The sequence below is a fragment of the Emydura macquarii genome, unplaced genomic scaffold (genome assembly GCF_026122565.2).
Source record: "Emydura macquarii macquarii isolate MOO-44397 ecotype Brisbane River unplaced genomic scaffold, CSIRO-AGI_Emac_v2 contig_212, whole genome shotgun sequence".
NCBI classification, from domain to species: domain Eukaryota; kingdom Metazoa; phylum Chordata; order Testudines; family Chelidae; genus Emydura; species Emydura macquarii.
This window is the reverse complement of record NW_027130349.1, coordinates 10,242,804-10,258,101: the sequence shown is the minus strand read 5'-3', so window position 1 is coordinate 10,258,101 and position 15,298 is coordinate 10,242,804. Positions and strand designations below refer to the sequence as shown.

Below are 15,298 nucleotides of genomic sequence, written 5' to 3'. Positions count from 1 at the left end.
ACTTGTTTAGGGCCTGATCTTTCAAATTATTACGTACATTTTCAACTTGATTCACAGGAGTAGCCTCATTTAAATCAATGAGATAACTCATGAGTCACATATGTAAATGGTAATAGCAGCAGGACCTTAGATTGTAATGGCTTTGGTTTGGTTTGGTTTGGTTTGGTTTACTGTGGCCAGTCCACGATACAAACCTTTGCATAGCTATGTTGGCCAGGGTGTGGGGAGATGTGATCTCTGAATGACACAGCTGTGCCAGCGGAAACCCCTCGTGTAGGCAGAGTTCTACTGGTAAAACTACACTTTTGCTGGTATTGCTTATTTCACCTATAGGGAGTAGGAGGAGGGGCAGGCAGGCACTGGACTGGAATAAATTATGCTGGCAAAAGCGCAGTTTTGCCAATATAAGATGCATCCAAAGCAGAAGTGCTGTGCAGGTATAGCACACCAGTAAAGCCTTATAAGTGAAGACCTGGCCTAATTAAAAACAAAACAAAACAAAAAAAACAACAACAAACTCTTAAATCGGGTTAATGTTTTTATCAACATCTACATATTTCACTGTTTGCCAGAATTTTCATTTCAGCGAGGAGAGCGCTTATGGAATCTAAGTAACTCTTCCTTCTTTTCAGTGACCAAACATCAGTACCATCCCTTTGAAGTTTAAAACCCAGTGAATCAACTGTTCCCTTATAAAAGTGCTGATTACTATGTGTTTTGTAGATTTTACTGTGAAAAATTTGAGATTACTATTTGCATAGTCCCTGCCCAAAGAAATGAAAATATGATATACAAAGCAATAATTTCCAAGGCACTTTATTTCAAATTATTTTCCTCGGAACCATAGGTTAGTACCAGCACCACATCAGTTACTACAGACTACTTATAAACACCTTTCAGCCAGACTTTTGTTTTTGTTTTTAAATTGCAGTGGGACTCATCAGATCAAGGTGAAAAAAACAAACAAACAATCAAGGGTAAAAAAAAATTAGTGGACGTACGTCACATTCAGTTTCTACAATTAAAAAAAGAACTGTACAATCTAATAATAGGCCTCTCTAAGACATGCTTGGGTCATAAGCAAAAAGCACCAATTTTAGAAGGATGTGTGTAAACTTAAGTCTATCAGAAACATGATGATCTTATAAAAATGCAGAGTTTTTTAATTCTATTACACCTCTCTCTACTTTCAATTTCAGTTAAGCATTTTGCATTTGACAGAGCTCATCATGTCTAGACCTTTCATTTTGTTTAAAAGGTAACGTTTAGGCTTACAACAGCCTTTGTAACTCTTCAGTTTGCAGCATATTTTTGTTTGACTTAAATCATTTTCAGAAATAGTTTGTTTTTTCTAGTCTAAATAACCTATCAAAGAGACAAATGAAGAAATACTCTGAATTCAAATTAGGATTTCATATAACCACAATAATCCTACCTCTTAGTGTTTACAAACTTTTGTAATTTTAGAAATCAGTCTTCATATAAGGCCATTAAATACACAGTCAAACTAAAATGAAGAAAAATGTGTTAAATTATTCAGGATAGTAATTATTTTAAAAATTAAAATTCTTCTCAAAAAAGAATATTTTAAGGACTAATACATCCTTTATGCCATGCATTTCCGTAACATTCCTAGGCTGGTTTGTTTTTAACTCCAAATAACCAGTGTTTTCTGTTTAATATATCTTTATTATTGTTTCTTGAGTTTTAGTTCTTAACATTGTCATCCTAAACTGATTAATCAGTTTCAGATTAATCAATTAAGAACTCCACAGAAAACCTCATTTTTATTAACTTGAAGCTTTCCAGTAATCTTCTGAAATCAGTTTAAGGCTTTAAAAAACAAAAAAGATCTGGTTTTTTCTGGTGATTAGTTCCCAAGTAAAAAGATGAACATCTGAAGAAGACATCAGAACATAGAGTAAAAAGAAGTCAGTGTAAAAAAAAAAAAAAAAAAAGAAGAAAGTATAACTTACAAAGATCACCTTTTGAACAAAACTAGAAAAGTAGTTTCTTTGCTTTTTTTAATAGCGTGACCACATAGTTAGTTCACTTTTGTGGCAGGAGACTAGGCAACTACACAACTAAGACAAACTGTATTGTAATTTAATGTCAGTGGGACTGATGCATCAAGCTTTTAACAAAAGCAACAGGAACCATTTTTTCCCCCAGGATACACAAAGAGCAAAAATAACCCACAGACACTTTTTATGGTGCAGTATCACAGCGGACAAAAAGTCATCAATTTTGTTCTTAACAAGTGCAAAGAATCAAAGCAAAATAATTCATGCATTATCTTTACATATAAACAAAAAAAAATAACCATACAGAGTAGGCCAAATTCTGTGCTCAGTTATATCCATTAGCCCACTGAGCTTTAAAATATATCTATATATATATAGATATATTTCATGCAACACTCCAAAACCTAGCCAACTCACAGTGTTATATAATAATACAGTTGAACTAACTCTATACATAGAACATTAAAGCCACATAAAGACATTTCTGAACTGTTTGTGTTCCACATCACGATCTCCTCAGCGTGTGGTAAGGTAAACTAATATTATAACCAAAAGCTGCAAAAGTAATACTAGGGCAGGACTGTACTTAAGCAAAAGAAACAGCACTTAAACGTTGACCCTAATGCAAGTATTAACACATCCTTGCATGCTACTAAATTAAAAATCCAACAAAAGGATAGCTGCCATAGCTTAACTTTAAACAAACTGTAATAAGATCATGCAGGCAGGCAAGGCAGCACATTATGGGTTTATCTTAATAAAGCGAGAGTTGTCAACATTTATTTGGTCCTGCCTCAGCGCAGGGGGCTGGACTTTATGACTTCTATGATTCTATGAAGCCTGAACACTAGATTTCCAACATTAATGAGTTATAGCACTACTATACATGAGTTCAGTTCTATAAATCACTGCTGAGGATAGCCTCATCCTAACAAGATTACTGGAAGAGATATCCTAATGCAATCCTCTGGAACATTTTTCCTCACTTATGAACCCTCTGGCTTATCTGCAAATGTTCAAAAGAAATTAGAGAAAACACAAGCTGAATATACACAGTGCCCCTAATATACACCATTGAACCAGAACAGATTTATTTTTTAAAAAATCCTTTAAGCACAAAACTTGGCTGTACTACAATGCTGCCTGCAAGCAACATGTAATGTGCAAAATACAAACTATCCAGCAATCTCAGAAATAAGTACAGTGAAGAGTATTACTCCGCCCCAGGAAGCGCTTTTACTATGAAGTGAAGACCAGATGTCATCTTAGATGCACTAACTTCAGGTTAAAATAAATAAATAAATAAATTTGAAGTTACTCATTCCTTCCAAATAAATGTACAAAACTGTTTCACAGTCCAACGTTCAGCCCAGAATTACAGGTTTCTTTAAGGTACATTTTAAAATATATTGGTTTTGTTATGGATGGGGGAGGAAAACACAGACTAAAGATGATATTGAGGAGCAAACCTAAAACTGCTATTTAAAAAAAAAGGGGAGGGACGGACATGCATCAATATGAGTGCTTTTCTGGAACTGCCTGATGGATGTAAAAACCTGGCATGGCTGGGACATGCACAGCTTTCCCCCTTTCCTAGAGCTTTCACTGTAGGGTGAAGCCTGTTTTGTACTTTTAAAAGGGACTGTCCCTCTGCTTTTTAGGCTAATCAACTGCTGTCACTGTACAACCCCACCTAAACGCGGTGCGAATTTTTAAAGAGAGTTATTAAGGAAGCTTCAGCTTTGATGAATGGACAAACTGATGGAAAAGAAGGAGGAAGAGCAACCTAAGGGACCGGGATAGTGTGGGGGGGCTGCTGTTACCCCTCCCTCTGTTGCTTTCTGGAGGTAAGGGAGGGCTCTCAGGCCTGTCCCGTGGAGACCAAAAGTTCCCTTTCCCCCAAATTTTCAGCAGCTGCTAAGCTGTCCATCGCAACTCCAACCCACTAGGCAAGAAAACCCTGCCCCTGCCCCCTCCCTCCGGGCCCTGCCCCAGCCCAGCGGGCTGCCAGCATTCCGCGAAGCGCAGCCGGCTGCACCCTTGGCTGTCACCTTGTAGCACTCGCGCCCGGCCAGGGTGTGCAGTGCTTAGTTTGCAATGAGAGGTGCGGGGAAGAGCGGGGGGGGGGCGCAAAGCCATTTTTTTAACACTTTCCTAACTGATGCAGCAAGCCTAGAGGGGCCCAGGCTCAGCCCTGGCGCAAATTAAGCCCTGAAGATGCGCCCAGAGACACAAACCCTCTACACTCCTCTCCCCCCCCCACACTCCTTCCACCCTCCACCTGCAGCTCAGGGCAGCAGGAAACTTGGCGAGAGGCCAAGTACAAGAAGGTACCCGGTAATACAATAATTAACCCCCCCCCCCCCAGCCCGGGCTTTCCTCCCCCGCCGCCTCCAGCTGCGGTGGGCTGGCTGGGCTCCGTCCGATAGACGCCCAAGAACTCAGCGCCTTCCCCGCGCTCCCCGGGGGTACGAGGCAGCCGGGCTAAGCGGACCGAGCTCCCCTCCTCCCCAGCCGGGCTCTCTTCCACCGCCGCTCCCAGGCAACAACAGCTCCCCCCACCGCAGCCTCGCCCGCCTCCCGTCCCGTCCAGTCCCGCAGCCAGCCAGCCCCCCAGCTGGCCGGGCACCCGGCGGGCCGCGGCTCCTCCGACTCCTCACCTGCGAAGGGCTCCGCCGCTCCGGCTGCCAGCCAAAGTCCGGCCAAAGTCAGCAGGCAAGTTCCAACTTTCCCCATGGCTCCCCCGCTCCGCGCGCGGCGGCCGCCAGCCAGATGGGAGGCAGCCCCCGGCCGCCGGCTCCCGGGGGCAGGCTGGAGCCGGGCGGGGGCTGCGGGGTGGGGCTCGCCCTGGGGCGCTGTTGGGGGGAGGGTTGCAGAGCCGCCTTCCCAGTCCCGCTGCTGCTGCTCCAGCCTGGGTGTCCCGTCCCGTCCCGTCCCGTCCCACCTCCTGCAGCTCCGCCGCTCTCCGCCCTCTCGCGCAGGCAGCCCCAGCCCTGCAGCCTCCTCGCTCGCCCGGCGCTCCCCGCTTGGCAGCGCTTTGACGCTCGCCTCCCTCCTCCCGGCCGCCGCGCGGTGCCCCCGGCAGGCGGGCTAAAGACAGCGCTGAAGTCACGCCCAGCCGCCGCCAGCGCCGCCGCCTGGCCCCCGCTAGAGGGCGAGTGGTGCTGCCCGGCCTGTAGCTCCGGGGCTGGGGGAAACGGGTGCGGGTTCCTCTTCGTGCAACTTAAAGCCGCCGCACTTAGTTGCCGTGCGCCTGGGTCCCGGCAGGAGGAGGCTGGAAGTTCGCCCCCCACCGCAACAACCCTTCATTCACTTGGGCCCCGGCGGCCGCTGCCCGGGCAAGGGAAAAGTGCGCAGGGGTTCGAGCCTCTTAACTCCCCATCGGAAGAAAGACGCGGCTGATTAATCCCTCGTAACACGCCGCGAGTCGTTCCCGCGTCCCACCCGCCAAGCAGTTAGCCCCGGCTCCTTCCCTTCCCTTGCTGTGCTGCGCAGTTTCCTTAAAGCCCTGGCCCCTTGACAGCCGAGCCAGTCTCCAGTTTCCCCCCCGTGCTCTGGCCTGGTGTTAGTCTGAGGCACCAAAAGCCAGCAAGAAAGAAGACAAACGACCAAACATAAGACTGTTTTTAAACGGAGATCCTGGGAGCCGGGCCAATTGGTTCTAGGCCGCTCTTCATTTTTATGTAAAAACAGGAAAACTGCAAATGTGTATCCCAGTCTCCAAATCCAAGTACAGCAGAGTCCTTACCAAAAAGAAATGTCTTAAATGTGTTTCCATGTACTGACAATTAAAAATGCTAGGTTGAAAACATATTTCTTTATGTATGCTGCTAATAAAACTCTAGACCCCAATCCTACAGTCATTTATGCAGCTGCTTTACTTTAACTAGGTAGATATTATTATTATTAATAATATTTAAATTACCAGAGCACCAGGAGCCCTAGTCATGATCAGCGTTGTGAAAGATGCTGTACAAACACAGCACAAAAAGACCATTCCTGCCCCCTAGGTGTTTAGTTCCATTGACTTCAATGTGGCTACTAATGAGAGTAAAATTAAGCACCTGCTTAAGTGTTTGCAGGAGTGGGATACTATTAAAGGTGAAAGAATTTTTAAAATTCAATTTACCTGTCACTGTTCATTCTCTATTTCTTGCATGTGTCTCAGCTTTGACAATGTCAGTTTATTTTATCTATAGTCAGTTTCACTTTCAGTGAGGTATTATTAAGATTTCAGACAGTGCACAGGAGATGTTTGTTTATATATAAATGTCCTTAACTGGATTTTTTTATTGTGGAAACATATTTATTGGTCCTCATTTTTATAAAAGCTATTTTATTATACAAAATGTAAATGCTGTGCCAAATTTAAGTTCACACAAATTCTTTAAGGTTCCACAGTTAAGCATTAAAAAAATGAAAAACTGCCACAAGGGTTTAGTCAGCAAACGTGTAATTTTACTCACACAGAGAACACCATTGACTTCAGTGTCACTTACATGCACATTAGCAGGGTTGCCCTTGGTTGCAGATAAAGCCTTAATTCTACCTCTCACCCTCCCGCCCCCCCCCCCCCCAGTGTGTTGCAAGTTACAATATGTTTTAGTTACATGTTCATTTTTTCTACAAGTTTGTGTAGTTGTGCTACCTTGATTTTTTTCCTGTTTGCTTATACATACACTAATTTCACTGTCACAGTTAATGGCCCAGTATATCTCTATTGACACATTTCTTGTCCAACACATTCTCTAGGTCTGTAGCATTTAGGATTTTAGGGGAAGAGCAGTTAGCTGAAAAACTATCACACGGCAGCAGAATAACATTAACTGTATCACTTCCTGGCATCTGAGTGTTTAACTAAATTTTGAGTGTTTTCTTCACTTATTTGTATGGAATTTCCTAGCTTTAAAAAAATGTGTAAAAAAGATGGTTCATTCCTGAAGACTTTGATGTTTAACTGGTTGGCAGCAAATTGGCAATAGTACATGTAATTTCTATAATTTGAACTAGTTGTCTAGACATCTCTGTTCTACTCACCCACCTGTCCTACCTAGTTTAGGAGGTGTGCAAAAGAGCTCTTCCAAACTCCAACAGATGAACAGCTCTAACATCATAAACCCAAAAGGAATGGCCCCTTTTGAAAATGATGGTCTTGTTTCAGTATGTATTTTAATTTGTATATATAACTGTTGAAAAAACAGACATTTCTATTGAAAGCAGTTATTTAATTTACAGCTAAATTCACTCGATGCATTTATACTCAACCCAATCACTAAAAATCCAGGAAATCACTCATAATCCAATCTCTCATCTACACCGACCTAAATTTGCATTTGTCACCACCTTAATTTCATAATACTCAAGCACACTCTCATAGTCCTCCTTTCTACAGCAAATTTCCTGTCAAGGTGGATAAAAATAGATTATATAAAAAAAAATCAGATTTTTTAAAATTTAAACTGGACTTTTTCATTTCAGTTAAATATATTGTTCTTTAAAAAATTAAATTAAATTCGTAACTGACAACCTATGCTAAGAGTAATACTTAGTAAAGTTTATTAAAATAATATAAATAAATAAAAACAATAATATGCTGCATCAGTGAGGCCCCCTCAAATTTTATTCAGTTAAAGGGTGCTGGCTTTTTACATACAGTTATACATATAATGAGAGGGAAACACCTTATTTTTTGAAGTCTACTTAACCTTTAAAAATGTCACAATGTCATGTACTGCATTAAGTATCTATATTATTCTCACTCTTTACAGTGAAGCAAATGCTGGTTTTTACATTTTTTCCAAATGTAAGTACTTTCATTTTCTGTTGTGCAGAAAAGATTTTGTCTTAATTATTTTGGGTTCAGTTTAGCTAGCAGGTGCAGATTAAATTATTTATTCATTTGTACTAGTTCAAACTCAAGAAACCAACTGGGAAACAAGCATGAAAGTTAATTTTTCTCTTCAAAGCACCAAATTAAAACCAGGTGGGAAAGTATGAGATCTACTAATTCCAAAATCGTGAAGGATATAGGGCCGGATTTTCAAAGATATTTAGGCCACTAAAGATGTAGATAGATGCTAAGTGAGATTTTCAAAAGCTCCTTTACAGTCTAGGCACATAACTTCCATTGATTTCAAAGGGAGTTATGCACCTAAGTAGGTTAGTGGTATTTTCAGAAGTGCAAATCTGCATCTTTAGGCACCTAAATACCTTTTAAAATCTGGCCCATGTTGACCAGAAACAATGTGTTATTTCACGAACTGCAATTAATATTTCCTTTGCTTAATAGATGGGTTAATTTTTAATGCGAAATAGGTTTTAATAAGACAGAAAACAATTATGCGTCCAGGACATTTAACTAATACAAATAATTTTAAATTTTTTTTATACATTTTTTAATTTTAATTCCAGTTTTCATCCAAATTAAGTTTGACACCAATCATAATTTTTTTAAAAGCATCTAGTAAATAAGAAATGTACCATTCACAATTTTCTAACATAAAAATACAAAAACTAAGAACCTGATTTTATGTATGTTAACATATATAATTGCTTAAATAAATATGTATCAATACAGTCTATCCTCCTGGTTTGAAAAAAGAAGTATCAAATTTGGTGTAAATGCTATATTTGCTTGCAAACCAGCATGTTCTAATGGTTATACCACCAAAAAGAATAAATTTTCTTTAGGAAAATAACTTAAAAGTACAAATGCAAAACAAGATTGAAATCAATTATTTAAATCAAGATTTCCTACTTGCATGATTAAAATCAGTGACTTAAATTAATCCACCCTGCTCCCTTTCAGTTCCAACATATAACCAACCAAAATCAAACTCACATACACCACCTTAACTCTGACCTCATCCTACTCATATGCAAATTACAACAATTAACCTAACACAATTACCCTAAACCTTCCTTGCTGCAATTTAAGATCATTACTTCTTGTCCTGTCCTCAGTGGTTAAGAAGAACAATTTATCACCCTCCTCTTGGTAACAACCTTTTACATACTTGAAGTCTGTTATTGTGTCCCCTTCTGTCTTCACTTCTCCAGACTAAACACATCCAGTTTTTTTTCAATCTTTTCTTGTAGGTTATGTTTTCTATACCTGAAATAATTTTTATTGCTCTCCTCTGGACTTTATCCAATTTGTACATATCTTTCCTGAAGTGTGGTGCCCAGAACTGAATGCAATACTCCAGTTGAGGCCTTATCGGTGTTGAGTAGAGTGGAAGAATTACACCTCATGTCTTGCTTGCAGTACTCCTGCTAATTCATCCCTGAATGATGTTCACTTTTTTTGCAACAATATTGTATTGTTGATCATAGTTAGTTTGTGATCCATTATGACCCCCAGATCTTTTTCTGCAGTACTTCATTGGCAGTCTTTTCCCATTTTGTATGTGTACAAATGATTATTCCTTCCTAAGTGTAGCACTTTGCATTTGTCCTTATTGAATTTCATCCAGTTTATTTCAGACTAATTTTCATTTGTCTATATGTAAATTCTCTCAATCTAGCTGAGGTCAGAAATACAGTTACGGACTTCAGGAGTAAGTAGGAGACTGTGTTTGGTTAATGTAATTCTTGGGATTGGGTTAAAGCTCCTTGAAGATGATGAGTGTAATTGCTACCCTACATTCAGGATCAAGCTCAATTATGGAATAGATTTTTGAAACTGCAGTGTTTTGTTCCACAAACAGAAAAGTTGATACAAACATAAAATATTCTTGCTGGAAGGTTGTAATATAACACGACTTTATTTCTTACAATTCAGAATGATATCACACAAGCACCTAAAACATACAGAGCGAGAGAGAGCAAAGCAGGGTGTTCCCTAAGACAGTGAGGTACAATTTACCCACCTTACTCTAGGCTGTCTGTGTGCAGACTGACTCTGCTGCTAGGCCTAGGATCAGAATGCATGCTTCCCTACAGACCCCCATAGACTGTAAGCAAGAAAACTCCTGAAATTTAAAGTGACAGCTTGTAATTTTTTTGTACACAGTTTTCAATACAGCACATATAGGAGCTGCTGCCCCAAAACACAGGACATGCAGGACAGGCTACTGAGTGTTTGAGGGGTCCCCGTGTGTGTGAGTAGACAGAGCTAGAAACACCTCAGAAGGAGACAGAGAAGACAGCAAGGAAGTGCCAGGCATGGCTACAGAAGCACTGGTAAGTGTGACCATGAAATAAGCTAAGACAGAAAGCTTAGGTTAAATGCTGGCTAGAAGGGGGCTTGGAACAGTCAGCAAAGAAATTGTCCCCTTCTTTTTGAGTTCTAATGTGTTCAGGGAAACAGGACTTTGTACATTCATTGTAAATAAACAAGATTACATCAAAGAAATACCTGACTCCATCATCAGTTTCTCCCACTAACAGAAACAACCTGCAAAACCCTGAATTTTAGCTAACTGCTTGGATCAAAAGAGATAACGGTAATACGTTGCTTGGATCGTAAGGCATGTGAGATGAGATTGAGGTGAATGGGAATGTTAACTGTTGATTTCCTAGATTTTAATTATGTTGACAGGAAATGGAGTAAGCAATCTTAAATGCAAGTTTTTGGTTTGTTTTTAAATGTGGGAATTTTTTTATATATATGATACCTGTAATGATGCACTACACAATTATGTCATAAATTAAACTTATTACATCATCCCACAATTTATTATGTATCTTTGACTGGCTCATCTGCTTCTGCCCTCTCTCTCTCTCTCCCAGGTCCATTTCCAACATTTCAGACATTTGAGCAGCTTCAAGCAGATGCCATTTAAAAAAAAAAAGTCAGACTGCCAGAGAAATGTTTCCTTTCTTCTCCCCTACTCAAACTACATCTGCTCAAAGTCCAAGAATGAATATCACCTATTCTGGAGTAGAGACAGGTTTAATGTCCAATTTCTCACAACAGAGAAGGAATAGAAAGAGGTGCTTGATACTTACAGAAAGGGGAGATTCCCAGGTTTCCCGTGGGACATGTGCTTATACTGTAAATATTTATCTTGAATGTATTTATCTATTTAGCTCTACCCAATATGAACTGCAATTTTCTTTTAAGGCACTAAGGATACTCACATACAGCTATCTTTTCTGTACGCTGGCACAAGACCAAATAAACATATCTCAAATCCCAGAAGACATCAAAGCCATCCCACATGATCCATAGTGTGAAGTCACCCCCTTCCTATAAAGATACAAAGCAGGAACTCTCTTTTGCTTACGTTTACAACACAAATATTGGAGAGAGGCCCAAACATTACGTGGGATCATCCCCCTGACTTTTTTTGATCCATGACAATGTTGATCAAGTTGCCAGGAGTGCAAACTACAGGACTTGTCTCCTGATCTTTTAGATAGCATCATTTACACAGCCCTAAGCTATTCTGCACATGAGGCAAACAGGAGAGACTTTCTTTCGCCATCATACCCCACCTTGTGTGACAACTGCTTTAATGAAAGGGCAATAAATGGTTGATTCTTAAAATGGAACTACAGTGCAAAAACATAAAGAAGGCATGGGAGGACAGGGGTCTAGCACAGCATTGGTAAACAGAGTATTTCCACTTCGTTTCTGGAGGTTAGATGTTTAGTCGCAGCTGGATATACTATACCTTGATGGAAAAAAGGTCAGAATAGTACAGATTCTAATCCCATGTGTTACCATGATACAGTGATAAAAATCAATTCCTGACTAAGAATAGAGCTGGGCAAATATTTTTGGCCAAATCTTTTTTCATCAAAAAAATGCAGATTAGGGAACACCATAATGTTTCACAAATTCATGTCAGTTTTGCCTAATTGTTTTGGTTTAAAAAAAAACCTTTAAAAATCTGAAAAAATAAAAATGACATTTTTTAAGTGGAATGTTTTGATGTTTATATATTTTCTTTAATTTTATTAAAAGAAAATTTTTAAAATTTTAAAATGTTAGAAAACAAAGAAACATTTTCTTTGCTCTGAAACATATTTTTGCTGTTTTTTTCAGAATTTCCAGCAAACTATAAAAATCTGTTATTTACCCAGCTCATTTGAAACGAAATCCTAGTTATCGTAGAGTAATAGTACTCAATTTACCTATATCCATGGGTGTAGTAAGGATAAGTTCATATTTAAGAAGTGTTTTAAAGATGAAGAGTGTTGAATAAGTGTTAAATATAGTATTTTGAATAATCCTATTAGTGCTAGTATTAAATATAGTCAAATCTCTCTTTTTTCAGGGATTCTTAAAAATCTGCATCCTTAGTCCCTGTCTTTTTGTATGTGGAAAGATAGACTGAACATTTTTTGGAGTCCAAGGTTCCTCCTTGCTCAACTACAAGAATCACTGCAGAGTGATGCAAGATGTTCCATCACTCACCAAGGCTGATTGTATTTCCTGCACATTGCTACCAGGGCCTGCTAGCATTGGAATTGTTCCCAAGTCACTCACTTGGCTGGGCAATGCTCAAACCACAGCAAGCTTTGCCAAATTTAATGAAATATTGTCATGTATAACATGACTAGTTTCCTTCATGGTACTGATGATGATTTGGGCGAGCAAAATGAAAGACATAATTGTACTAAAGAGTCCTTTTCCTATTCACTCCCTCTTGATGGTATGTGAGCTGTGTGAAGTGTAGTGAAGATGGAAACAAAGAGGGATTTATTTGTTTGTTTTTAATGAAAAACCAAGCTCTTGAAAATGTTTTAGAAAATACCACATGGTCATTCATTTACTTACTCTTAAACTATATCCGGATCTTGAAGTGAAAAATAGAGGTCCCTTTAAGAAAGGGGAGGAATAACCTTTAAACATGACTCTTTCCTTGTTACCAAACCTAGTTTTCTAGGGAAGATGGGAGAAATTAACTGACAGAAGAGTTGAAATATTCAGGGGACTCTTTCATTATACAATCTAAGGCCTATGGCAGGGCCCAGATGCAAGAGTGGGTCAGTGAGCAGTAAGTGGCTCGGGGCATTGGTGTTTGCTGCTGTCTTACGACTTGGAGAGGAAATGGAACAAGAGAGCCCCCTTCATTGTCTTAAAGCTTGTCATGACATGACGTGAGAAAACATGGATGAGGTTGAGTAAGGTGGGGGTAGACAACAGCTGGTAGTTTCATGACTAACTCAGCTAGAGAGCAAACTTTTGGTTGATCGGGGTCCAGTGTAGTTTCAATCACTCCTGTATATATTCCCATAAATGAAGCTGGAAGAAATTTACCTGACACCAGCTCCTGTCTGAATATGTTTTAGGGTAGCTGCATCTACTGCCAATCCAAATCCTTTCTGTCCTTCTGATCTCCAACATTGAAAGCAGGAGTGTTTGGTCCTGTTAGATGTCTACAAAGTTTGAAACGGTTTGTGGCTTTTTACTTTTTATTTAAAAATACTGTATCGTGACACAGAGTGAGAGAGGCAGGTCTCCTCAAAATTGGTCTAACTTCCTTTACATTCTAAAAAATATCACAAAACCATAGTTTGATATTCTGTCTGTCTTCCAAAGCATATGCATTGTCCGTCTTCTGCCCGTACAAAATGCAAGACCTAATGTCATAACCTTGCCTGTTGATATGATCATGTCACTGCCCTCTTTTCATCCCTTCCTTGGATCTATATCCACGATCACAATAAATTTAAGCTTCTTTTCACCACATTCAAAGCTTTACATTGTTCTGTTTCTCCCTACTTAGTTGAGCTTTGGTTTGCCACCCCCAATGCTTCAACAATGTTTCTACCTCCAACTATCTCAAGCAATGAGACTGAAAAGAATCAAAATTTGGGAAATTAGCGCTATATGGTAAGCAGACTTCTCAAACTTCCAAAGCAGAATCATTCCAGAACAGAGTGCCAACCCACGGAGTTATACTGGCATAGCTAGAACAACATAATTATTCTGCTATAGCAATGGTGGCCTATATTCCCATGTAGACAAGCCCTATATCTATGGGGGAGTTCTCTGCAGCTTTCTAATGGCTGGAACACTTCGCTTAATTGGTAACACCCAGATGTGCTGGAAGAAAACTGCCTTCCCAAATATCTTTGTGTTCCTGCTACACAGTGATATTACCCTTGAAGTAGTTTCTATCACTTTCAGATAGTGTTTCCTTTCACAGACTGGAGAAAAATATTTCTATCTTTGAGGTTCATTCAGTTTAAGATGTATGGGGGCAGTAGCTAGCTAAGAAGATTCACTTAGTATAATTAGTTAACACTCAGGCAATGGACTTGTCTAGAGTTTGTCCACTTCTAAAGCTTTTTTCTATAGTTTTAAACTAGCATTATATATTAGCGTCTGCATCCTGGCATAAGATGGTGTTTTTCCAAAAGCACAGCTTGCAGGTTAATTAGAATTCTAGGAAATATAAGAAGTAAAATATGCAGCTACTTTGTTTCGCTTTCTAACTCTGTCTCTCTCTTTTGTTTAAAAAATTTAATCTGTGGCAAATGGAATGAAAGTTACTTCCATCTCATCATAACTAATACTTCCCCAGAGATGTTATGTTCATGTTGTCAACACCCCCGTTAGACCTGTTTCTACAGTTGGTTTGATGCAATCATTTCATAGGATGCATGACATGTAATTAAACAGGGTCCTATTGGAATTTGAAGTTGGTAGGATTTGGTTTTGTTTATTTTTCGCTGTTATAGTTGAACAGTAAAGGAAGTGTACTTTATTCTTCTTCCTATATTTTCATGAAAACATTGATTTTCCTACTTTAACAGCAATTCATAATCTAATCCACCATCTAATCCAGTGTTCTTCATTGCAAGGCCTGGGAGCCAGTGGCAGCTCCCATTGACCCTAAATGCAGCTCTCCGACCAGTTGTTTATATTCCAATACACAATACCCATCTCTGAAACATTTTGTGCAAAAAATGCTGTCATTTTTTGTCAGTATGTATACCTGCAAATCTACATTTTCAACAATGAATATTGTGAAAAGAAAACATTGTACGTTGTACAAGCAGACTTTGTTTTAGTTACAAGAGTCACTCTGTAACATTACATATTTAAGGAGTAGCAAGCAATGTGTTAATTTAGTAGTTGATGTGACTCTCACAATGAAGGTTTTTTGCCAAAGTGGCCCCCTGCTTTAAAAATAGTGAAGATCACTGATCTAATCTAAGACAACTCAGAGCAAGCAGACATAACAATCAGTGATGCAAAGCCCATGAAAGAGGCAAGAGCCCATAAAGGAAGCACAGATGTAACTCTAACTCTTAACCCCACCACCTTCACTGACTTTATATTTTATTTTAAAAGTATGGCTGTGAAAAGATTA

General features: G+C 39.5%; 1 protein-coding gene across 4 annotated transcripts in view; it reads right to left on the bottom strand.

The window, feature by feature from the left end:
* PTPRM (protein tyrosine phosphatase receptor type M) overlaps positions 1-4,878 on the bottom strand; it is a 655,839-nt gene extending 650,961 nt beyond the window's left edge. For all 4 annotated transcript variants that reach the window (XM_067547610.1, XM_067547612.1, XM_067547618.1 and 1 more), the window contains exon 1: positions 4,685-4,878. In XM_067547610.1, coding sequence (XP_067403711.1) covers positions 4,685-4,760 — 76 coding nt within the window. In that variant the 5' untranslated portion in view covers positions 4,761-4,878. The remainder of the gene's footprint in view (positions 1-4,684) is intronic.
* Between the last annotated feature and the right edge of the window lie 10,420 nt (positions 4,879-15,298).